This window comes from Canis lupus, chromosome 2 (assembly GCF_011100685.1).
Source record: "Canis lupus familiaris isolate Mischka breed German Shepherd chromosome 2, alternate assembly UU_Cfam_GSD_1.0, whole genome shotgun sequence".
NCBI lineage: Eukaryota > Metazoa > Chordata > Mammalia > Carnivora > Canidae > Canis > Canis lupus.
This window is the reverse complement of record NC_049223.1, coordinates 4,125,133-4,152,627: the sequence shown is the minus strand read 5'-3', so window position 1 is coordinate 4,152,627 and position 27,495 is coordinate 4,125,133. Positions and strand designations below refer to the sequence as shown.

The following is a 27,495-nucleotide window of genomic DNA, read 5'->3' as shown; positions in this document are numbered from 1 at the left end:
CTTTTACTAGTGTTTTATAGTTTTCAGATACAGGTCTTTTACCTCTTTCGTTATGTTTATTCCTAGGAATCTTATTGCTTTTGGTACAATTGTAAATGGGATTGATTCCTTAACTTTTTCTTTTTTATTGATGTCTAGAAATACAACAGATTTCTGTATGTCTATTTTGTATCCTGTGACTTTACTGAATCCATGTATCAATTCTAGCAGTATTTTAATGGAGTCTTTCAGATTTTCTACATATCATGTCATCTGCAATTAGTGAAGGTTTGACTTCTTCCTTGCTGATTTGGATGCCTTATATTTCTTTTTGTTGTATGACTGCTGTGGTTAGGACTTCCAGTACTATGTTAAATAATAATGGTGGGATGGACATCCCAGTCTTGTCCCTGACCATAGAGGAAAAGCTCTCAGTTTTCCCCCATTCACGATATTACTTGTGGGTGTTTCATATATGGCTTTTCATATGTTGAGGTATGTTCCCTCTAACCCTACATTGTTAAGGGTTTTTATCATGAATGGATGTTCTATTTTGTCAAATGCTTTTTTCTGAACCTACTGAGAGGATCATATGGTTCTTATCCTTACTTTTGTTAAAGTAGTGTATCACATCAATTGATTTGTAAACATTGAATTACCAGGAATAAATCCTACTTGATCATGGTTAATGATTCTTTTAATCTACTCTTGGATTTGATATGCTAATATTTTATTGAAATTTTTTTATTTTTTATTTTGAAGCTACTCTTTTTTAAAAAAAATATTTAAATTCAATGTAGGTAAAATATAGCATATTATTAATTTCAGGGGCAGAATTTAGTGATTCATCACTTGCATATAACACCCAGTACTCATTACATAAGTGCCCTCCTTAATGCCCATCACCCAATTACCCCACCACCCCACCCATTTTACATCCATACTCATCAGAGATATTGACCTGTAGTTCTCTTTTTTAGTGAATTCTTTATCTGGTTTTGGTATCAAGGTAATGCTGAACTCACTGAATAGGTTCGGATGTTTTCCTTCATTTTCTATTTTTTGGAATAGTTTGAGAAGAATAGGAATTAACTCTTTAAATATTTGGTAGAATTCTCCTGTGAAGCCATCTGGACCTGGATTTTTGTTTGTTGGGAGTTGTCTGATTACTGATTCAATTCTTTGGTGGTTATAGGCATGTTCACATTTTTTTCTTTCTTCCTTTCAGTTTTGGTAGTCTTTGTGTTTCTAGGAATCTATCCATTTCTTCTAGGTCATCCAACTTGTTGGCATGTTTTTTTATAATATTCTCTTACAATCATTTGTATTTCTGTGGTGTCAGTTGTTTCTCCTCATTTATGATGTCATTTGAGTCCCTTCTCTTTTCTTTTTGGTAAGTCTAGCTAGAGGTTTATTAATTTCATTAATTTTGTCAAAGAACTGCTCCTTGTTTCATTGATCTGTTCTCTTTAGTTTCTATTTTTTTAATTTGTATATCATTTATTTTTGCTCCAATCTATATTATTTCCTTCCTTCTGCTCATGACAGGCTTCATTTGTTGTCCTTCTTCTTGCCTCCTTTGGTGTAAGGTTAGTTGCATATTTGAAATTTTTCTTACTTCTTGAGATAGGCCTGTATTGCTATATATTTCCTTCTTAGGACTGCTCTTTTGTTGTATTCCAAAGATTTTAGATGGTTGTATTTTCATTATCAGTTTTTTCCATGTATTGTTTTAATTTATTCTTTGATTTCTTGGTTGACTCATTCATTATGTAGTAGCATGTTGTTTAACCTCAATGTATGTGTGCTCTTTCTAAGTTTTTTCTTGTGGTTGGCCTCTAATTTCATTGTATTGAGGTCAAAGAAAGTACACGGTATGATTTAAAATTTGGTATTTGTTGATCTAATATGTGATCTATCCTGGAGAATGTCTCATGTGTACTTGAAAAGAATGAGTATCCTACTGTTTTAGGGTGGAATATTCTGAATATATCTGTTAGATCCATCTGGTCCAGTGTTTCATTCAAAGCCATTGTTTTCCTGTTGGTTTTCTGTTAGATGGTCTGTCCATTGATGTAAATGGTGTGCTAACGTCCCCTATTATTATTGTGTATCAATGAATTTTTTTAGGTTATTGTTTTATTCATTTGGGTGCTCCCATGTTGGGTGCCTATATATTTACAATTGTTAGATCCTCATGTTGAATTGCCCTCTTTATTATGATGTAGTGTTCTTCTTTATCTCTTGGTTCACACTTTGTTTTATTTTTTTTTAAGATTTTATTTATTTATTCATGAGAGACACAGAGAGAGAGAGAGAGAGAGAGGCAGAGACACAGGCAGAGGGAGAAGCAGGCTCTATGCAGGGAGCCTGACATGGGACTTGAAGCCGGGTCTCCAGAATCAGGCCCTGGGCTGAAGGTGGTGCTAAACCGCTGAGCCACCTGGGCTGCCCTCACACATTGTTTTAAAGTCTAGTTTGTATGATATAAATATTGCTAATCCAGCTTTCTTTTGACATCTATTTGCATGATAAATATTTCTCAAAACCCTCCCTTTCAGTATACAGGTTGTCTTTAGTTCTAAAATCAGTAGGCAACATATAGATGGGTCTTGTCTTTTAATCCATTCTGATGCCCTATGTCTTTTGATTGGAGCATTTGCCCATTTACATTCATTGTAACTATTGATAGATATGTATTTATTGCCATTGTATTGCTTATTGTAACATTGTTTCTGGAGATTTTCTCTATTCCTTTATTGTCTTTGTCACACTTGGTCTTTTCTTTCCACTCAGGGTCCCTTTTAATATATTTTACAGGGCTAGGTTAGTGGTAATGACCTCCCTAGTTCATTGGGGTTTTTTTTGTCTGGGAGACTCTATCTCTCCTTCTATTCTGAATGATAGCCTTGCTGGATAGAGTATTCTTGGCTACAGATTTTTCCCATTCAGCATGTTGAATATCTCAAGCCACTCTCTCTGGCTTGCTAAGTTTCTGTTGAGAAATCTGCAGCTAGCCTTATGCGACTTCCCTTTAAAGCTGGAGACTTCTTTTGTATTGCTACTTTTAAGATTTTTTATTTATCACTATGTTTTGCAAATTTAATTACAATGTCTTGGTATTGGCCTGCTTTTGTTGATTTTGATGGAAGTTCTCTATGCTTCCTGGATCTGGATGTCTGTTTCCTTCCCAGATGAGGGAAGTTTTCAGCTATAGTTTCCTCTAATAAATTTTCTACCTTCTTTGCTTTCTCTTCTTCTTCTAGATTAGTATAATATGAATGTTTTTATGTTTGATGGAGTACTGAATTCCCTAAGACTATTGTTGTGTTACATAATTCATCCTTTTCTCTTTTGTTCACCTTCATTATTTTCAATCATTTTGTCTTCTATTATCTTCCAACCTGTTGTTCATTGCATCAAGCCTGTTTCCAATTTGATTTATTGTATTCTTCATCTCTGATTCCTTTTTTAATATTTATCTCTGTAATAAGGGCCTCACTAATATATTCTATTCCTTTCTCAAACTCAGTGAGTGTCCTCATGATTGTTGCTTTAAATTCTTCATCAGGGGGATCCCTGGGTGGCGCAGCGGTTTGGCGCCTGCCTTTGGCCCAGGGCGCAATCCTGGAGATCCGGGATCGAATCCCACGTCAGGCTCCCGGTGCATGGAGCCTGCTTCTCCCTCTGCCTGTGTCTCTGCCTCTCTCTCTCTCACTGTGTGCCTATCATGAATAAAAAAAAATAAAAAAATAAAAAAAAAAATAAATTCTTCATCAGGCATGTAACTTATATTTGTTTCACTTAGATCTCCAGCCATAGCCATATCTTGTTTTTCATTTAATATGAATTCTTCTGTCTTGGCATTTAAGTCTCTGAATTCTTCTCTGTGTTAGAAAAACCAGTTGTGTCTTCTGCTTTTGACTGTATTGGCTTTATGAAGAATAGGTCATATAGTGTCCAGTGCCTGGCACTTCAGGGAGTGTCTCTGATGTGTGCCATGTATACTCTGCTGTCGTGTTTGGCTCTTCTATCTTTCAGGCCAGTGTCTGAAGAGGCTCTCCCTGCTTGCTGTGGACAGTGTTTTGTCCTTGGCCTGAATGTGGTGAATTTTAATTCTGGATTTCTGATCTATATTGCATTCCTTATCTCTGAAGAATGTCTTTTAATATTTTCTTGAAATTCAGATTTCCTGTCAAAAAAATATCCTCTATTTGTTTTTATAATGAGAAAACTATTGTGTCTCTTTCAATTTTGAGGGATGAATTTTCTGGATACAGAATTCTAGATTGGTAGAGTTCTTCCTTCAACACTTTAAATGTTTCTATTTTCTTGTTGCTTGCATTGTTTGGTGAGAATTATGGTATAATTCTTATCCTTGACTCTCTATAGGTTTGGTGTTTTGTTTTGTTTTCCTCTGGAGTCTTTAAGATGTTTTTCTCTGTCTTTGATTTTCTACTTTGAATGTAATATAATTAGATATAGGTTTTTTGGTATTTTTCATCTTTGGTATTCTCTGAGCTTCTATGATCTGTGGTTTGGGGCTGTCATTAATTTGGAAAACTCTCAGCCGTTATTACTTTAAATATTTCTTTTGTTCCATTGTTTCCTCTGATATTCCCACTTGTGTATATTATAACTTTTATAATTGTCTCAGATTTTAGATATTCTGTTCCTTTTTTTCCCATTTATTTTTCTTTTCTTTTCAATTTGGAAAGTATTTAATGGCATATCCTCACTACTGATTTTTTTTCCTTGACTATGTCCAATATACTGATGAGCACATCAAAGGTATCCTTAATTTCTGCTGTAGTGTTTTTGATTTCTAACATTTTGATTTTTTTTAGACGTTCCAGATATCTGTTTATATTACCCATCTGTTCTCACATGTTGTCTATTTTTTCCGTGAGAGCTCTTAGCATATTAGTCATAATAAAAAGGCCAGCCCGTTGCTGGGGTCCATTGATTTGGGCCTGTCAGCTGGATCCTCAGAAGCAAAGCTGGATTCTGAGTCTATGAGAGAGGGATCTGGATCCTGGGTCCATGGGGGCTAGCTAGCCTGGCTCTGAATTGTATTGGGGCAGGCCTGGAACCTAGTTCCATGATAGCTAGCATAGAATCTGGGGTCTATAGCGATGGACCTGGAACATAGGTCTACACATACTAGCCTGGAATCTGGTTACATGGAGACCATCCTACAACCCAGATCCTCAGGGTGGGCCTGAAGTCTGGATTTACAAAGGCAGACCTGGCACCAGAGTCTATAGGTCATATCTAAAGCTGGTGTCTGTGGGGTTAGCATGAAGTTGTTGGTATGAAAAAGTGGGACTGTAGTGCAGCATGCATCTTCAGGAGTCAAATTGGCACCAGGCCCACTGGAGCCTGGGTCTATGAATCTGTCTAGTGTTTGGGTCTGCAGAGGAAGTTCTGGAGCCTGGATCCATTGGAGGTAGTATGGCATGTGGGTCTGCTGTGACTGTCTTGGTAGTGGGGTAGATCTGCAAACAGTCCCTAGAGGCTGGTTTGGCACCAGGGTCCACTGCACTTGACTTTTCACCTGAGTCACAGGGGTGGACCTGGAATCCGATACCTTGGCCCATGGGAACAGGTCCAGAGTCTGGGTCTGTGGACACCAGCCTGATACCAGCTTCCAATAGTGTAGACTTTGAGACTGGATCAACAGTACAGGCCTAAAGGTTGTGTCTATGGAGACCAGCTTGGTACCAGGGACCACATGGATTAGCCTGGAGTCCAGGTCTGCAGGCAGACCTAGAGCTTGAATCTGCTAAAGTGGGCCTGGCACTGGGATCTTTGGAGGTGGACCCAGAGCCTGGATCCTCAGGGGCCAACCTGGTACCAGGTCTCACTTTAGTAGGCCTGGTACCAGGGGTAGTAGTGAAGTCAGACACTCATTTCATTTTCTTTCCTTCCAGGAGAGCTCTTAAATACAAGGAAATCTCTCTTGACATAGTACTGCATAGGCTTGGGGAAAGGGTGAAATGAGTTAAGTGAAACTGTCTGGCCTCCCCTCTTTAGTGTGTCTTTTCTTATTTTTGTGCTCTATCCAAGTGCTATTATCTCTCATCTAGATTTCAGAATTCATATGAAGGTATTTTTATGTGTGGATGATTGTCAAATCATTGTTTCTGTGCATGGAAAAGGTCTGTAACCTCTTATTCTGCTATCTACTTTAACATTAATTTCTTTCTAGCATTTATTTTTTATTTGTTCTTAGAATTTCCACCTCTGTGCTTACATTGCCCATCTTTTCTTGCATGTTGTCTACTTTTTCTATTAGAGTCCTTTGTATATTAATAATATTCTGATAATTCCAATATCCCTGCCATCTCTGAGCATCATTCTGATGCTTTTGTCTCTTTAAACTATAATTTTTATCTTTTACTGTGCCTTAGAATTTTTGTTGTAAGTTAAACATGATATACTGGGGAAAGGAGCTCCAGTAAATAGATCTTTAATGATAAAGGCATGCAAGAAGAGAGAGTGTTTGATGGTCTTATTATTACATCTCATTCTATTTGTGAGCCTATGTCCCTGTACTATCAACTCCACCAGTTCTCCTCAGTTGCCCCCACTTCCGTGGCACTAGAATTTCTAGAGTGGCCTGGAGTTGGGTATTTTCATCCTCTTAGGTGGAAGACCAGAGAGATTGGAGTTGGGTATTTCCCATCATCCAAGGTGGTTAGATTCTAATAAAACTCCAGCAGATTTGGCTCTGGTAAGATAGTTTTTCCTGAGGGAAGGTCTTTTAAAGAAGAGCAGGGTGCTCTGGTATTTCAAAATGGTTACTTCTCTTATCCTTTTTTTGAAAACCAGAGTGGATTTTCTCCAGTATTCATTGTGAGAACCTGGTAGAGCTCCCTGAAGCAAAACTCACAGAAGTATGGGAGATCCACTATGACTGAGCACTCTCCTGGAGGTGTTTGTTTGTTTGTTTGTTTTTATCTCTCATAGCTATCCACACTAAGCTTCCACCAATTTATCAAATGCAGTTCAATTTTCTTGCCCCAGTACTAGGTCCCACAGAAGTTTCTACTCATAAAATTTCCTTCTGTTAAGCTCTGATTCTCTGTATGTGCCTCTCTGTCTCTCCAGTTTTGGAGACAGCAGGTTACCTGTGACTTTACTTCTATGAAGGACCTAAAAAGCACTGATTTTTCCATTTTTTTAGATTTTTACTTTATAAATGGAGTAACAATTTCCAGTCTCCTTATCCCAAAGCAGAAATTGAAAGTTTCCTTTTTTAAATTTCAATTTACCCCATATTTTGTAGATTTCTTTCTTGCATTCTTTTGGATTGATAATTTTTTCCTCTTGCTATTTTTTCAACTATTTTTTAAAGAATTTAAACTTTTCCCTAAAATATATATACCATAATAAAATTGAATAGTAAGTTCAAATGTGTTTATTAACTAGGTTTATTTATGAAACAAGATTTTCACACATATACTCAGAAAAAGTACTGTCTATATGTCTGTACTTTAACCATATAGTCTATAATAATTCATTGTTACTGTACTGTGGCCATGTGCTCATCACATTATAATACTGAGAGGAAATGCTGCTGTGTAGTTTCAATATATAGGTTTTTAAATGTATAGTTTTTTAAGTGAATTACAAATATCTCTTGTAGTTCAGAAGTTGAAGGAAGCATTGAAAGAGATGCCAGAACAAAATATTCTAGAGCAACTAATACTGAAAATATCTTTAACTCATTTCTAAATTGCTTTTGTTGTGAAATATAACACAGGGTATTTCATAAGACTTGTGTATAAATTTTAACAATTACATTTTTAAAAACTAGGGCAACCTCTATGGAGATCAAGAAATAGAGTACTGCTTCACATAAAATCTTCAGTATATCTTTCATAATTCCATATCCTCTTGTGGCAATCACTATTTAGAATTTTTGGCAGTAGTTTTACTATTTCCCTTTATTTTAGAACAACTATATGCAATTGCCAATATTTGACCATTTCTTACCTGCAACAATGGCAAGTTCTTATGGTTCGACCTAACTGATTTACCATTTTAATATCCCCCTTGGACTCATTGTCCTTTCTTTCTCTGATCTCTTTCTATAAATAGCGATTATCACTATGATCTGAACTGTATTGTCAGCCAATGATTTTATTGGCTGAACTCAACTGGAAACCAAAGTGCAAGGGACTAATTGATGAATTCCATGTGTGTTGGCTTTTGAGGACTTATAGATAACTAGAGAAAATTGCCCATCTTTTCCCCCTCAAAATCTTCATTTTATTCTTCATCCATGTGATGAATTTATGTATTTAACTTAAGGAACATTAGGGTCTATTAAAATCCATTTGATTTCAGTCATCTGGAATTTAAGAAACAAATGAAAGAGGGGAAAAAGAGAGAGCCAAACCAGGAAACAGACTCTTAAGTATAGATAACAAATGGAAGAGAAGTGAGCAGGAAGATGGGTTAAATGAGTGATGGGTATTAAGGAGGGCACTTATTGTGATGAGCACTGGGTGTTTTTTTTGTAAATAATGAATCACTGAATTCTATACCTGAAAGTAATATTACATTGCATATTAACTAAGTGGAATTTAAATAAAATCTTAGAGAAAGAAAAAATAGAATCCACATAATTACAGAATAGTATCAATATGGTCTCACTCCCATATGTAACCTAAAGCATTGTTCACCACCAGTATTCTTCATATAAAGTGGCAGAAGAGAAGAAGGGGAGTAGTGTGATAAAAACAATTAATGAACATAAACTTTGCTGCTACAGTTGCCACTTCTATAACTAGTTATGAAGGCAGTTAGTTACCATAGCTGTTTTTGCACATCACACTTCCATATTCTCATCTTTGCCACCATCTCCTAAATAGGATATATCTAGAGGTAGCCCAATTATTATCTTCTAATAATTGATAACTTGATATTTTTTTTATTAGGTTGCTGCATTTTTCCATTATCATGACTTTTGTGCAAGGGAGTGTTATGCAGTGACTCAGTGAATCCCTTGGGTTCTGAATATAGTTTTTTTTGCCTTCACTAATTAAGACAAACTCAATTCCCTGTTGATTATTGGTATCAATCCTGTGACCAATCAGTAATCTCTTTGTCTGTCTATTGATTTAGTGGCATAGGGGTCCCAAATATCAAGAGGGCAATCACAGCTAGTAGTTTATTGGATGCGTGACTATTTCTTTAGTAGGACATTTCTTCCACTGGGCACAAGGACCTCTGTAATCCACTTAACGAAGGTCATTGGGAAATAATGTGAAAATTATTTAAGTGAGTTATTAGTTGTTAGGGATATAAGGTTAGGCTATGGAGTAAATAGGGCTGTATATTGGCATCTGGTCTAAGTCATACATTGTATTCTGTATATCAGCACTGCAGTGTTTCAGAATTCACCCAGCCATTTTACACTTTCATAAAAGTTACTGCTTCTGAGTAGTGGAGCTTCTACTGATACCAATAATTTTCATAGGTAAAACCCATTATTAAACATCATTTTCCACAAAACATGTCTCTTGTTGGAGATGATGTTGTATACAATACTATAGAAGTGGAAAAGATATTCTTCAAATTAATAGATAATGATACTGGAAGAAATTCTATAGGCAGGAAAAGTGAATTTGTACCTCAAATATATATCTAATCCACTGAGGGCAAATCACTGCCCTGTCTGTGGTAGAAAGTTTAGTGTAACCCATTTACCACTGGGTGGTTTCCTGTTCCTTCTGGAAAATGATGTTATATTGAAAAGCTCAGTTTTGTCCTATGCTCTTGACAAGTTAAGCACTCAGCAGTGTCAGAATCCAGAATTCTTAGTGAGGAAAACTCTGTATTATTAAGTCTCTGCAGATGTTTCATCATTGCTACCATGGCTTCTTGGTACTCTAGGTCCGTGAAATAAGCCCCAGTGTAGCAGAGGAGTAAGGCTAACTGACATTCATAGGACAGGGCATGTAGTTGAGAGATTACCCTTTAATAAATACCTTCTTGTGTACATTTTAAGAATAAATTACATCTTTATGCACTCACATCCTATTCTAGGGAGTCATAGACATACATGTCCCCAAGATTCTTGTCATTTTTTTCAATCTCTGTTTTCCCAAGTTCCTGACCACCTGGCCAAATCTATTAGCTTCTAACCCCAAATCAATGTATATTTAAATCTTAGACAATCTCTAGTTCTACATATAGGAGGCCCAGGATGTACTGCTCCAAGTTCTTCCCAAAAAAAGGATTTCTTGGGGCACCTAGGTGGCTCAGTGGTTGAGGATCTGTCTTTGGCTCAGGTCGAGATCTCACGTCCCACATCAGGCTCCCCACAGGGAGCCTGCTTCTCCTTCTGCCTATGTCTCTGCCTTTCTCTGTGTCTCTAATGAATAAATAAAATCTTTTAAAAAAGGATTTCTCTTTACTACTGTCTTGTGACTATAATACAATATCAAAAGGTTAATACATAAAATATATAAAAGGAACAAGCAGTCTAATACAGAAATTGGCAAAAGATAGAAATTGTGAAGTTGTATTGGTTGTCAGTATTAACAGTAGGAATATATAATGACTTAAAAAACCTCTAAGTATTTCAAAATATGTATCAATGGCATTAAATATTTGTATTTCTATGATTCTGAAGTATTGCAATATCTATATTTCCCCAGAGAGTTAACACCTTTTTACCTATCTTGGTCTCAGGCCCCTGTTCCTAACCTCCTATGTTTGTTATTATAAATATATTTGTACATATATATAAAATACATTTATATACATATGTATGTAAGTATATATTTTATTCCTGAATTTTTCTAGTTAGGTGAAAGAAAGGGGTGACTACTTGTATTTACTTCAATAATTTATTCATACATGCTAAATTTCTTACAAATTACAAAGATTTAACTAATGGTTACTTAGCTTTGCAATTTAATATGGAGAATCACCAATTTAATGAAATGAGGAAATAAATACGTCATTGTATTTCAGAATGCTTTTAGATTAAATGTACATAGATGGAGGCTTCTCTTTAATGTATTTCAAGCATCTATTTTGTAGATGAGAAGGTAGGTGCCTCAGATGTCAGATAAAAATCTTTTGCCAGAAAAAAAAAAAATCTTTTGCCAGTAGACTCTAACTCAAAAGATCATCCTCAAATTGAGAAACACATGATTGTCCAAGTGGAAGTGCTTAGTATATACAATATTAAAAATAACTTTAAGTCACATAAGTAAGTATTCATATTCAGAAAAATTAATTTGGAATATAGTTACAAATATATACCAAACTAACCAATTATGATTTTTATATGCAGACTTTTAAAACAAAAACAATAATAATAATATCAAACATTTGTTACATATTAAACACTTTACTATCAAACAATAAGTTATGCATGCAGAGGCTCTATGAGGGAAGTATTATTATTATCACCACTTAAGAAATGAGAACAGTGAGACATGGTGTAACTTGCCTAAATATCATAATTAAAGATGGACTTCAAACCTAGATAATCTACCTCTTTATCTTGCTATGACCCAAAGAGAACTAGAGAAAACCTTGGAAGTATCTGATTGTATTCAACTTTGAACTAATGAAACTGTTTCCTCAATTTCTCATGCAAATCCTTCTTTTGCTCTTCCTTTCTCTTGCTATCATTTCTCTGTTGCTATCAGAATTTCTTACAGTTGATCCACAGTAGTTTCCCCTTATTTGGAGCTTTACTTTCCATGGTTTAAGTTACCCTAGTCTGGTAACCATGATCTGGAAGCAGGTGATCATTCTTCTGAAATTTAATCAGAAGGTCAGTAGTTGCCTAACACTAATTATAGTGCCTAAGTCATTCACCTCACTTCATCTCATCACTTAGTATTTTATCATTTCATCACAAAAAGAAGGGTGAGTACAGTATGGTATTTGAGAGAGCATTCACATTTACTTAACTTTTATTATAATATGTGGTTATAATTGTCCTATGTTCTTATAATTTATTGTTGTTAAAAAAAAAAAAAATTTATTGTTGTTAATCTCTTCTGTGCCTAATTTATAAATTAAACTTTATCATAGGTATATATATATATATATATATATATGTAGGAAAACACATGGTATATATAAGGTTTGGTACTGCAATTTCAGACATCCACTGGGGGCCTTGGTACATACCCTCCATGGGTAAGGGGGTACTACTACACTTGTTATTATCAACTGCTGAGCCACCCAGGGATTCTCTGAGCCACCCAGGGATTCCCGATATAATTACACATTAAAAAGTTTCAATAATGACTAATTAACACTCAGATCAATGGAGCAGACTAGAAATTCTAGAAATTAGTAAAAAAATACCATATAAGGGCAGCCGGGGTGGCTCAGCGGTTTAGTGCTGCCTTTGGCCCAGGGCGTGATCCTGGACACCCAGGATCCAGTCCCACATCGGGCTCCCTGCATGGAGCCTGCTTCTCCCTCTGCCTGTGTCTCTGCCCCCCCCCCCTCTCTCTCTCATGAATAAATAAATAAAATCTTAAAAAAAAAACATATGATACATTAAAAGAAAACTGGTCATATAAAAAAATTGTTTACCAAATGGTATTAAGACAAATGGAAAAAATAAAATGTGAGATTTATATTTCCCCTGTTCAAAAGACTGATTTATATTATAGATTATTTCCATGAAGAAACAAACATTGAAATAAAATATAAATTAATCCCTCTTACTAAAGTATAATTAACATGGTGTTTTATTAGCTTCAGTGATTCAACAATTCTATGCATTACTCAGTGCTCATCACAATATGGGTACTCTTAATCCCCTTTGACTATTTCACTCACCTACCCACGTACTTCCCCTCTGGCAATCACCAAGAGCCTAGGTTTTTGTTTGTCTCTGTTTTTCTTTGTTTCTTAAATTCTGCATATGAGTGAAATCATATGGTCTTTCTCTGACTGACTTCTTTGACTTACCATTATACTCTCTAGATACATTCACATAGTTGTAAATGGAAAAATTTCATTCTTTTTTATGGCTGAATAATACTGCATTGTGTATATATCTATATCTATCTATCTATATCACTTCTTTATCCATTCATCTATCAGTGGACATCCCAGTTGCTTTGATTTCATGGCTATTGTAAATAATGCTGCAATAAACATACAGGTGCATATGTCTCCTGGAATTAGTGTTTTCATTTTTTTGGGTAAATATCAAGTAGTGGAATTACTGGATCATAAGGTACTACTATTTTTAATTTTTTAAAGTATCTCAGACTATTTTCCACAATGGTTGCACCAGTTTGTATTCCCTCCAACAGCAAATGAAAGTTCCTTTCTCTCCTCATCCTTGCCAATACTTATTATTTCTTGTATTTTTGATTTTAGCCATTTTGACAGGTGTGAGGTGATACTTCATTGTGGTTTTGATTTGCATGTCCCTGATTATTAGTTATGATGAGCAACTAATCATATGTCTGTTAGCCATATTCATGTCTTCTTTGATAAAATGTCTATTAATTTCCTCTGTCATTTTAAAACTGGATTATTTGGGGATTTCTTTTGGTGTTGTGTTGTATAAATTCTTTATATACATTGGATATTAATTCCTTCTTAGACACATCATTTGCAAATATCTTCTCCCATTTAATAGGATGCCTCTTTGTTTTCGTTGATGTACAAAATCCTTTTATTCTGGTGTGTCCCAACAGTTTAATTTTGCTTTTCTAGAAAAATATTTCTATACCTGAGTATAATTTCAAAGAAATTACTGCCTCTATTTTCTTCGAGGAATTTTATGGTTTCAAGTCTCAACATTTGGGCCATTAATCCATTTTGAACTTTTTTGTGTGTGTGATGTGAGAAAGCTGTCCAGTTTTCTCAACATTTGTTGAGAGATACTACCTTTTTCCCACTGAATATTCTTACATACTTTATTGTAGATTAACTGACCACAAAAATGTGGACTCTTTATTCTGTTCCAATGATCAATGTGTCTATTTTTGTGCAGTACCGTACTGTTGTGATTACTAGATTTGTAGTGTATTTTGAAATCTGGGATACCTCCAGTTTTTATCTTTTTCAAAATTGCTTTGGTAATTCCTGGTCTTTTGAGGTTTCCATACAAATTTTAGCATTATTTGTTCTTGTTCTGTGAAAATGCCACTGGTATTTAGATAGGAATTGCATTAAATTTAAAAATGCTAAAAAAAAAATGCTTTGTATGGGAGGTGGAAGACTAGGGTCCCCAAATCACCTGTCCCCACCAAATTACCTAGATAACCTTCAAATCATCCTGAAAATATACAAATTCGGCCTGAGATTTAAAGAGAGAACAGCTGGAATGCTACAGTGAGAAGAGTTCACGCTTCTATCAAGGTAGGAAGACGGGGAAAAAGAAATAAAGAAACAAAAGGCCTCCGAGGGGGAGGGGCCCGCGAGGAGCCGGGCTGAGGCCGGGGCGAGTGTCCCCAGGACAGGAGAGCCCCGTCCCGGATAAGCAGGAGCTGCACCGACCTTCCCGGGCGCAAAGGCGCTCGCAGGGAGTTGGAGCAGGACCCAGGAGGGCGGGGATGCCCTCGGGCTCCCAGGGACACTAACAGACACCTGCGCCCCGGGAGAGTGCGCCGAGCTCCCTAAGGGCTGCAGCGCGCAGGCGGGACCCGGAGCAGCTCGGAGGGGCTCGGGGGCGGCTCCGCGGAGGGGGCTGCGGGGCGGGAGCAGCTCGGGGGGCTCGGGGGCGGCTCCGCGGAGGGGGCTGCGGGGCGGGAGCAGCTCAGGGGGCTCGGGGGCGGCTCCGCGGAGGGGGCTGCGGGGCGGGAGCAGCTCGGGGGGCTCGGGAGCGGCTCCGCGGAGGGGGCTGCGGGGCGGGAGCAGCTCGGGGGGGCTCGGGGGCGGCTCCGCGGAGGGGGCTGCGGGGCGGGAGCGTGAATCCAACAGCGCAGGCCCCAGAGCACAGGGCGCCGGGACACAGCCCAGGATCCGGCCTCCCCCGGGACAGGCAGAGGCCAGGAGGGCCCAGGACAGCAAGGACGCTCCTGCCCCAGCTGAGCAGATCAGCGGCCCGGCCCGGAGCCTCCAGGCCCTGCAGACGGAGAGCTCTGGAGCTACTGCGGGGGCTGACTCCAGGGCTGCAGAGCTGGCCCCGCCCCTGCGGTTGTTCCTCCAGGGGCCTCACGGGGTAAACAACCCCCACTGAGCCCTGCACCAGGCAGGGGGCTGAGCAGCTCCCCCAAGTGCTAACACCTGAAAATCAGCACAGCAGGCCCCTCCCCCAGAAGACCACGTAGACGGACAAGTTCCAGGGGAAGTCAAGGGACTTAAAGTATACAGAATCAGAAGATACTCCCCCGTGTTTCTTTCTTTTTCTTTTCTTTTTTTTTTATTTTTGTGCTTTTTGATTTCTGTTTTCTTCCCCCACCCCTTTTTTCCATTTCTTTCTTTTTCTATCTCTTTTTCTCTTTCTTTCTTCCCTTTTTCTTTTTCTCTTTTCTTTCCTTCTTTCTCTCCTCTCTTTTTCTCCTTTTCCCAATACAACTTGTTTTTGGCCACTCTGCACTGAGCAAAATGACTAGAAGGAAAACCTCACCTCAAAAGAAAGACTCAGAAACAGTCCTCTCTCCCACAGAGTTACAACATCTGGATTACAATTCAATGCCAGAAAGCCATTTCAGAAGCACTACTATAAAGGTACTGGTGGCTCTAGAAAAAAGCATAAAGGACTCAAGAGACTTCATGACTGCAGAATTTAGAGCTAATCAGGCAGAAATTAAAAATCAATTGAATGAGATGCAATCCAAACTAGAATTCCTAACGAGGAGAGTTAACGAGGTGGAAGAACGAGTGAGTGACATAGAAGACAAGTTGATGGCAAAGAGGGAAACTGAGGAAAAAAGAGACAATTAAAAGACCATGAGAATAGATTAAGGGATAAATGACAGTCTGAGGAAGAAAAACCTACGTTTAATTGGGGTTCCCGAGGATGCCAAAAGGGACAGAGGTCCAGAATATATATTTGAACAAAACCTAGCTGAAAACTTTCCTAATCTGGGAAGGGAAACAGGCATTCAGATCCAGGAAATAGAGAGATCCCCCCCCCCCCAAATCAATAAAAACCGTTCAACACCTCGACATTTGTAGTGAAGCTTGCAAATTCCAAAGATAAAGAGAAGATCCTTAAAGCAGCAAGAGTCAAGAAATCCATGACTTTTATGGGGAGGAGTATTAGGGTAACAGCAGACCTCTCCTGTCACAGAGACCAGGCAGGCCAGAAACGGCTGGCAGGATACATTCAGGGTCCTAAAAGAGAAAAACATGCAACCAAGAATACTTTATCCAGCAAGGCTCTCATTCAGAATGGAAGGAGATGTAAAGAGCTTCCAAGACAGGCAGAAACTGAAAGAATATGTGACCTCCAAACCAGCTCTGCAAGAAATTTTAAGGGGGACTCTTAAAATTCCCCCTTAAGAAGAAGTCCAGTGGAACAATCCACAAAAACAAGGACTGAACAGATAGCATGATGACACTAAACTCATATCTGTCAATAGTAACTCTGAACGTGAATGGGCTTAATGACCCCATCAAAAGCCGCAGGGTGTCAGACTGGATAAAAAAGCAGGACCCATCTATTTTCTGTCTACAACAGACTCATTTTAGACAGAAGGACACCAACAACCTGAAAATAAAAGGTTGGAGAATCATTTACCATTCAAATGGTCCTCAAAAGAAAGCAGGGGTAGCCATCCTTATATCAGATAGACTAAAATTTACCCCGAGGACTATAGTGAGAGATGAAGAGGGACACTATATCATACTTAAAGTATCTATCGAACAAGAGGACTTAACAATCCTCAATATATATGCCCCGAATGTGGGAGCTGCCAAATATTTAAACCAATTAATAACCAAAGTGAAGAAATACTTAGATAATAATACACTTACACTTGGTGACTTCAATCTAGCGCTTTCTACACTCGATAGGTATCTAAACACAACATCTCCAAAGAAACGAGAGCTTTAAATGAAGCTGGACCAGCTGGACCATATGGATTTCATAGATATCTACAGAACTTTACATCCAAATTCAACTGAATACACATTCTTCTCAAGTGCACATGGAACTTTCTCCAAATAGACCACATACTGGGTCACAAATCGGGTATGAACCCATACCAAAAGATTGGGATCGTCCCCTGCATATTCTCAGACCATAATGCCTTGAAATTAGAACTAAATCACAACGAGAAGTTTGGAAGGACCTCAAACACGTGGAGGTTAAGGACCATCCTGCTAAAAGATGAAAGGGTCAACCAGGAAATTAAGGAAGAATTAAAAAGATTCATGGAAACTAATGAGAATGAAGATACAACCGTTCAAAATCTTTGATGCAGCAAAAGCAGTCCTAAGGGGGAAATACATCGCAATACAAGCATCCATTCAAAAAACTGGAAAGAACTCAAATACAAAAGCTAACCTTACACATAAAGGAGCTAGAGAAAAAACAGCAGATAGATCCTACACCCAAGAGAAGAAGGGAGTTAATAAAGATTCGAGCAGAACTCAACGAAATCGAGACCAGAAGAACTGTGGAACAGATCAACAGAACCAGGAGTTGGTTCTTTGAAAGAATTAATAAGATAGATAAACCATTAGCCAGCCTTATTAAAAAGAAGAGAGAGAAGACTCAAATTAATAAAATCATGAATGAGAAAAGAAAGATCACTACCAACACCAAGGAAATACAAACGATTTTAAAAACATGTTATGAACAGGTATACGCCAATATATTAGGCAGTCTAGAAGAAATGGACACTTTGCTGGAAAGCCACAAACTACCAAAACTGGAACAGGAAGAAATAGAAAACCTGAACAGGCCAATAACCAGGGAGGAAATTGAAGCAGTCATCAAAACCCTCCCAAGATACAAGAGTCCAGGGCCAGCAGGCTTCCCTGGGGAATTCTATCAAACGTTTAAAGAAGAAACTATACCTATTCTACTAAAGCTGTTTGGAAAGAGAGAGAGATGGAGTACTTCCAAATTCGTTCTATGAGGCCAGCATCACCTTAATTCCAAAACCAGACAAAGACCCCACCAAAGAGGAGAATTACAGACCAATATCCCTGATGAACACGGATGCAAAAATTCTCAACAAGATACTAGCCAATAGGATCCAACAGTACCTTAAGAAAATTATTCACCATGACCCAGTAGGATTTATCCCTGGGACACAAGGCTGGTTCAAACTCATAAAACAATCAGTGTGATTCATCATATCAGCAAGAGAGAAACCAAGAACCATATGATCCTCTCATTAGATGCAGAGAAAGCATTTGACAAAATACAGCATCCATTCCTGATCAAAACTCTTCAGAGTGTAGGGATAGAGGGAACATTCCTCAACATCTTAAAAGCCATCTACGAAAAGCCCACAGCAAATATCATTCTCAATGGGGAAGCACTGGGAGCCTTTCCCCTAAGATCAGGAACAAGACAGGGATGTCCACTCTCACCACTGCTATTCAACATAGTACTGGAAGTCCTAGCCTCAGCAATCAGACAACAAAAAGACATTAAAGGCATTCAAAATGGCAAAGAAGAAGTCAAACTCTCCCTCTTCGCCGATAACATGATACTCTACATAGAAAACCCCAAAGCCTCCACCCCAAGATTGCTAGAACTCATACAGCAATTTGGTAGCGTGGCAGGATACAAAATCAATGCCCAGAAGTCAGTGGAATTTCTATACACTAACAATGAGACTGAAGAAAGAGAAATTAAGGCATCAATCCCATTTACAATTGCACCCAAAAGCATAAGATACCTAGGAATAAACCTAACCAAAGAGGTAAAGGATCTATACCCTAAAAACTATAGAACACTTCTGAAAGAAATTGAGGAAGACACAAAGAGATGGAAAAATATTCCATGCTCATGGATTGGCAGAATTAATATTGTGAAAATGTCAATGTTACCCAGGGCTATTTACACGTTTAATGCAATCCCTATCAAAATACCATGGACTTTCTTGAGAGAGTTAGAAAAAATTATTTTAAGATTTGTGTGGAATCAGAAAAGACCCCGAATAGCCGGGGGAATTTTAAAAAAGAAAACCATATCTGGCGGCATCACATGCCAGATTTCAGGTTGTACTACAAAGCTGTGGTCATCAAGACAGTGTGGTACTGGCACAAAAACAGATGAATGGAACAGAATAGAGAACCCAGAAGTGGACCCTGGACTTTATGGTCAACTAATATTCGATAAAGGCAGAAAGACTATCCACTGGAAGAAAGACAGTCTCTTCAATAAATGGTGCTGGGAAAATTGGACATCCACATGCAGAAGAATGAAACTAGACCACTCTCTTGCACCACACACAAAGATAAACTCAAAATGGATGAAAGAACTAAATGTGAGACAAGATTCCATCAAAATCCTAGAGGAGAACACAGGGAACACCCTTTTTGAACTCGACCACAGTAACTTCTTGCAAGATACATACACAAAGGCAAAAGAAACAAAAGCAAAAATGAACTTTTGGGACTTCATCAAGATAAGAAGCTTTTGCACAGCAAAGGATACAGTCAACAAAACTAAAAGACAACCTACAGAATGGGAGAAGATATTTGCAAATGACCTATCAGATAAAGGGCTAGTTTCCAAGATCTATAAAGAACTTCTTAAACTCAACACTAAAGAAACAAACAATCCAATTGTGAAATGGGCAAAAGACATGAAGAGAAATCTCACAGAGGAAGACATAGACATGGCCAACACGCACATGAGAAAATGCTCTGCATCACTTGCCATCAGGGAAATACAAATCAAAACCACAATGAGATACCACCTCACACCAGTGAGAATGGGGAAAACTAACAAGGCAGGAAACCACAAATGTTGGAGAGGATGCGGAGAAAAGGGAACCCTCTTGCACTTTTGGTGGGAATGTGAACTGGTGCAGTCACTCTGGAAAACTGTGTGGAGGTTCCTCAAAGAGTTAAAAATAGACCTGCCCTACGACCCAGCAATTGCACTGTTGGGGATTTACCCCAAAGATACAGATGCAATGAAACGCTGGGACACCTGCACCCCAATGTTTATAGCAGCAATGTCCACAATAGCCAAACTGTGGAAGGAGCCTCGGTGTCCAACGAAAGATGAATGGATAAAGAAGATGTGGTTTATGTGTACAATGGAATATTCCTCAGCCATTAGAAATGACAAATACCCACCATTTGCTTCAACATGGATGGAACTGGAGGGTATTATGCTGAGTGAAATAAGTCAATCGGAGAAGGACAAACATTATATGGTCTCATTCATTTGGGGAATATAAATAATAGTGAAAGGTAATAGAAGGGAAGGGAGAAGAAATGGGTAGGAAATGTCAGAGAATGAGACAGAACCTAAAGACTCCTAACTTGGGAATCGAACTAGAGGTGGTGGAAGGGGAGGAGGGGGGTATGGGGGTGACTGGGTGACGGGCACTGACGGGCACTTGACGGGATGAGCACTGGGTGTTATTCTGTATGTTGTCAAATTGAACACCAATAAAAAATAAATTTATTATTTAAAAAAAGTCTGGGTTTATTTCTGTACTCTTTGTTCTAGTGATCTATGTGTCCATCTTTGTGCCAGTCTGTTCTGATTACTACAGATATGTACTGTTGAGATGTGGAATTACGACACATCCAGTTTGTTTTTATTTTTCAAGATTGCTTTAATATTCTGGGTCCTTTGTAGTTCCATACAAATTTTAGGATAATATGTCCTAGTTCTGTGAAATGCTGTTCATATTTTGATAGGGATTGCATTAAATCTATAGATTGCTTTATGTAGTGTGGACATTTTAAGAATATTGGTTCTCCTCACTTATGAGTGTGGAATATCATTACTTTGTGTTATCTTCAGTTATTTTTATCAATGCTTTTTGGTTCTTGTAGTACAGGTCTTTCACCTGCTTGGCTAAGTTTATTCCTAGGAATTTTATTCTTTTTGATGCAATTATAACTGGAATTTTTAAAGTTTTTATTCAAATTCCACTTAGTTAACTTAAAGTCCAATATTATGCTGAGTTAAGTAAGTCAATTGGAGAAGGACAATCATTATATGGTTTCACTCATTCGGGGAATATAAAAAATAGTCAAAGGGACTATAGGGGAAAGGAGAGAAAATGAGTGGGAAAAATTAGAGAGTGACAAAACATGAGAGGCTCCTAATTCTGGGAAACAAACAAGGAGTAGTGGAAGGGGAGGTGGGCAGGGGGATGGGGTGACTGGGTGACAGGCACTGAGGGGGGCATTTGATGGGATGATCACTGGGTGTTATACTATATGTTGGCAAATTGAACTTCAATAAAAAATATTTTTAAAAGTCCAATATTAATTTCAAGTGTACAATATAGTGATTTGAGAAACAAAAACAGATGAATATAGAGGAAGGAAAAAAAATAGAGGGAAACACCCAACATAGTTTGTTGAAAGAAACACATCAAATTGGCAAAGGAGGGGGGAGGGAAGGAGCCAAGGGATGGACATATTGTCATTTTTTTCTTTTTTTTTTCTTTGAATAAATGTCACTTTTTGAGGCAAAAAAAATTGGCAAAGGAGAATCATATTTTTATTATTTGCAGATTATATGATTATATAGAAGACTCAAAAGACAAAAAAATTACTAGAACTGATAAACAAATTCAGTAAAGACACAAGATACAAAATCAATGCACAGAATTCTGTTGCGTTTCTTTTTCAAAATGTATTTATTTATTTGTTTTAGAGAGAGAGAGCCCAAGAGAGATTGCAAGCAAGCAGGGTAGAGGGTAGGGGAGAGAGACAGTATCTCAATTTGACTCCCCAGTGAGTGTGAAGCCTGACACAGGGCTTGATCTCATGACCTTGAGATCATGACCTGAGCCAAAATCAAGAATCACACACTTAACCTGCTCCATTTCTATCCACCAATAATGAAGCATCAGGGAATTGATCCCATTTACAACTGCACTCAAAACCATAAGATACCTAGGAATAAACGTAACCAAAGAGGTAAAATATCTGCACTCTGAAAAACTATAGGACACTTATGAAAGAAATTGAAGATGACACAAAGAAATGGAAAAATATTCCATGCTCATGGATTAGAACAAATATTGTTAAAATGTCTATGCTACCCAAAGCAAGCTATAAGTTTAATGCAATCCCTAATAAAATACCATCAGAATTTTTCACAGAGCTAGAACAAACAATCCTAAAATTTGCTTGGCACTATAAAAGACTCTGAATAGCCAAAGCCATCTTGAAAAAGCAAAGCAAAGCTGGAGGATCACAATTCTGGACTTCAAGTTATATTACAAGGCGGTAGTGATCACAACAGTGTGGTACTGACACAAAATCAAATAGGTAAATAAACAGAACAGAAAACCTAAAAATTATTCCAGAACTATATGGTCAATTGATCTTCATCAAAGCAAGAAAGAATATTACTGGGGGAAAGGACCATGTAGTTTTTATTTCCTTTTATATTTCCTGGTTGATCCATTCATTATGTAGTAGCATGTTGTTTAATCTCCATCTATTTGGGATTTTTCCAGATTTTTTTTCCTGTGGTTGACTTCCAGTTTTATAGTTTTGTGTTCAAAAAATGTGCATGATATCATTTCAAAGTTTTTGTATTTGTTCAAGCCTGTTTTGTGACCTAATATATTATGGAGAATGCTCCATGGGCAGTTGAAAAGAATGAGTATTCTACTGTTTTAGGATGAAATATTCTGAATATATCTGTTAGATCCACCTGGTCCAGTGTTTCATGCAAAGTCATTGTTTCCTTGTTGGTTTTCTGTTTAGATGATCTGTCTATTGATGTAAATTGGTGTTAAAGTTTCCTACTATTATTGTATTATTACCAATGATTTCCTTTATGTTTATTATTAATTGTTTTATATACTGGGGTGTTCTCATTTTTGGTGCATACAAATTTGCAATTATTGGATCTTCTTCTTGCATTGTCCTCTTTATATTGTATAGTGTCCTTCTTTGTCTCTCTGTACAGTCTTTGTTTTAATGTCTAGTTTGTCCAATATAAGTATGGCTACTCTGGCTTTCTTTGGACATCTATTTGCATGATAGATATTTCTTCATCCCCTCTCTCAATTTGCAGTTGTTTTTAGGTTAAAAATTAGTCTCTTGAAGGCAGCATATAGGAGAGTCTTGTTTTTTAATCCATTCTGATGCCCTATGTCTTTTGATTGCAATATTTAGTCTATTTATAATCAAAGTGATTACTGATACATATGTATTTATTGCTATTTTATTACTTGTTTTATCATTGTTTCTGGAGATTTTCTCTGATCCCTTCTTGTTCTTGTCACTCCTGGACAATTCTTTCCACTCAGAGAACCCTTTAGTATTTCTTGAGGGATGATTTAATGGTCATGAACCTCTTTAGTTTTTGTCTGGGAAACCTTACTCTCTCCTATTCAGAACAATAGCCTTACCGAATAGAATATTCTTGGTTGTGGATTTTTCCCCTTTAGCATGTTGAATATATCATGTCACTGCCTTCTGGCTTGCCAAGTTTTTGTTCAGAAATCTGCAGCTAGCCTAGTGGGTCTTCCCTTGTAAGTTAAGGATTTCTTTCATCTCACTGCTTTTAAGATTTTTTTTTCTTTTTCACTATATTTTGCCAGTTTAATTATAACATGTGTTGGTATTGGCCTGCTTTTATTGATTTTGATGGGAGTTCTTTGTGCTTCCTGGATCTGAATGTCTGTTTCCTTCCCCAGATTAGGTAAGTTTTCAGCTGTGAAATATCAAACATGAAAAATATGAAAATTTTATATTCAAAAATATCGCATCAATTATATTTTTATTACATATTGAAATAATATTTTGGATGTGTTTTTTAAATATTACCAAATATTATTAAATTTGATTTTACTTGTTTCTTTTATTTTTAATAAAGCTATTATCTATTGTTACATATATGACATATTTCATTGCATTATATTTATGTGCAGTTTTTTATTGTTGGTTATGCCAATTATGTCTATAACAATGTCAATATCTTTGTGATAACTATTTTGACTTTGTAAAAGAAATAAAAATTCCCTTTTAATGTGCTATGGAATTGAATTTAATTACTTAAAAATTATAAGGAATTCCATGCATTAAAATATGTGGGCCTCACACTTTTGAGAAGATTACTTTGTGATTTTTAATTATTCTTTCCACTCTTTTCCTGACATATTTTGCTTATTGGTATTTTTTTCTGAAAGTGCTGATTTCCTCAAGATTTTAGATCTTATTTTCCTGTTGCTAGATGATAGATATGTTGGTTGATAAATAATCATGTTTTATAGAGGAATATAACCTAGCAATTGACTCTTAAATCCTATCCATGTGTTAAAATTAATCCTTTCTAAAATTCGGTAGATATCTTGCGATAATAGCTGATGATTTCTTTTGTCCTACAAACATGTTTAAAACTCTTTTTTTTTTTTTGCATGTTTAAAACTCTTAAATTCTTTGAAAATACTTTAAAATCTTGGAATTCCTTGCAAATATCTTCATTTCTGGATTGTCTTGAGAATTTTTTTTTTTTTTGTCTTGAGAATTTAGATGACTCGGGAACACCAGACCTGCATTTGTAACAGACAGTAAGAGTGACAGCCTTTTTATTTTTAATAAAAATATACTTTACATTTCACTTCATTATTCATGCCACTCCAAACATCACCAGTTCCATTTCACTCACATGACATGTTCAGCCCTGGTAGACATTTGAGTCTACTAGTTGGAGAATAGATTTTGGATTTGAAAGGAAGAAAATTAATTTCAAGCTTTTGCAGCTAATAGCCATGTGAACTTCTAAAATATTCATAATCTCTCTCAGCTCTACTTCCCTTATTTGTTAAGTGGAAATAAAATACTTACTTCCTAGAAATGTTGTGAGGATTAAAAAAGGTAATATTTGAAAAGTACTTAGTATAATATCTGGCATATTTAATCAGCTTTTAAAAATTATTAGGCATATTTATATTTAATTGGGTAATGTATGTTAAATTGTGAAGTAAATAAGACTAAGGAGTATACCTGTGATGAGCACCAGGTGCTGTATGTAAGTGTTGAATCACTAAATTGTGCACCTGAAAATAATATTATACTGTATATTAACTAACTGGAATCTTAAACTTTTAAAAAATAAGGCTAAATAACTATCCAGTAAAATATTTCAAGTTAATTTTATGTGCTATAATTTTACCATAAATAAAAGTTTAGTTTTAAGTCAACTAATTTGGCAATCTGTTATTATTCCAGTTAAAAATGAGGCAGCCTCAGAACTTCAAGATACAGGAGATCTTCTAGCAATAAATCCATCACTTAATGATCTAATATATCAATTAGATTTAAATAAAGTTAGAGGTAAGTAGAGATTTATGATGTTTGGGCAAGAAAAACAGTTTAAGAGTTAACATATTTCAAATCTATAGTTGTAAAATAAATTCAAACATAGGGCAAACTTTTTCAACTTTAATTTTATTCTAATCAATCAATATTTATCTTTAGGTGAATTTGTTATGTGCTCATTAATCCACCAAGCAAGCATTCATTAGTTAATGCTTAATAGATTTATTTTCCCGTTTATGAAACAAAAATATATATAAGATTCTCCCTACATTGTGAATGTTCACAGCAAACTAGATGTTATATATTCTAAAACATAATTTTCATTTCTGACATCATCTTTTCTAATAACAAGATATATTAAAATGGAGCTTTCACAAGATAGGAATAACAAGATGTATTAAAAATGGAGATTTCAGATAGGAAATATGGCTGCTTTTTTATCTACTTATCACAAAGTTGGGAAGTTTCTCACAGTGAGAAAAATATGTCAGAACATGTGTAAATAAGTTAGAACATGTATAAAGCCAGTGTGGCCAGTCGATTAAGTACTTTGCAATAAAATATAAACTGAGTGTTCTGAGACAGTTTTCAAACAACCACAATAAGGCAGACATCAACAAAATAGACTAGGAGGCCCCAAGTTCTTGATCTTAGAAAAAGCATTTTAGGGCAGCCCCAGTGGCACAGCGGTTTAGTGCTGCCTGCAGCCCAGGGTGTGATCCTGGAGACCTGGGATCGAGTCCCACATCAGGCTCCTGCATGGAGCCTGCTTCCCCCTCCTCCTGTGTCTCTGACTCTCTCTCTCTCTCTATGTCTATCATAAGTAAATAAATAAATAAATATTTTTTTAAAAAAGAGAGAAAAAGTATTTTAAAAAACCCCAGAAACTGTCAAATCCAACTTTGTCAGAACAACGGGAAATAAACAAAGGCTTACAGTAAATAAGAGAATGCCAATTAAGAAAAAAAATCTTCAAAATAGTAAGAAAATTGGGTGAAAGTGTGAAGGAGTGCTCCAACACAAAATCAAACTACAAAGAATAGGAAATCTCCTGGAGCTCAAGGCATTGCTACTAGATCCACCCTACAGGAAACACTAAAGGGAATCTTTTAGGTTGAAATGATAGGATAATAATAACTTTAAGCTATATGAAGAAATAAGCATTTCTAGTAAAGTACATGCCAAATATAAAAGCCAGTATTACTGAAATTTTGGTTTGTACCTCCGCTTCTTATTTTATATAGCATTGTAAAGAAAAAATACACAAAGATAGCCAAATCTATGTCATTGAACATATAATATATAAAAATAGTTTATGACATTAATGTAAAAAAAGAAGGGGATGGAGCTGTATAGGAGTAGTTATTGGATATGGCTGGAGTTAAGTTTGGTGATTGATTGTTATAATTTTAAGAAATTATACATAATCCCCTTGGTAACTAAAAAGAAAATATCTACAGAATATAAACAAAAGGAAATAAAACATATAGACTCTTAAAAAAATCAACTGAACATGATAGAGGTCAGGATCAGAGGAAATGAGGAACAAAAAGCCAAGTCAAAAATGACAGCAATAAATTCTTCCTTATGAGTAATTAAATACAAGTGGATTCAATTCTCCAAACAAAAGGCAGACATTGGCAGAATGGATCAAGAACATTATCCAAATATATTCTGTCCACAAAGGATTCGTTAGATCAATGAAATTGATAAAAACTTAGACTGATGAAAAAAAATGACTCAAATTACTAAAATCAGAATGGAAAGGGGGAATATTAATACCAATTTTACAGGAATAAAAACACTGTAGCACTTTACTTCATTAATTAAATAAAAATCATAATCTCAATAAATAAATGAACTAAAATTTCTTTATTTAGAATTTATATCTTTAAAAATTACAAAAGAGGGATACCTGAGTGGCTCAGCAGTTGAGCATCTGCCTTTGGCTCAGGTCAGGATCCCAGGTCCTGGGACTGAGTCATGTATTGGGCTCCCTACCAGAAGCCTGCTTCTCCCTCTGCCTGTATCTCTGCCTCTCTCTGTGTGTCTCCCATGAATAAATAAAAAATTTAATAAATTTTTTAATACAAAAGACTTTTTTCAACAACCGAACAGTAAATT

The 27,495-nt window shown here is 36.6% G+C and overlaps 1 protein-coding gene across 8 annotated transcripts in view; it reads left to right on the top strand.

Moving 5' to 3' along the window:
- The window catches only part of CCDC7 (coiled-coil domain containing 7), a 383,402-nt gene that overhangs the window by 261,313 nt on the left and 94,594 nt on the right, over positions 1-27,495 (top strand). For all 8 annotated transcript variants that reach the window (XM_038529717.1, XM_038529714.1, XM_038529715.1 and 5 more), the window contains one exon: positions 25,282-25,386. In XM_038529717.1, coding sequence (XP_038385645.1) covers positions 25,282-25,386 — 105 coding nt within the window. Of the gene's footprint in view, positions 1-25,281; positions 25,387-27,495 lie in introns of those variants that run through there.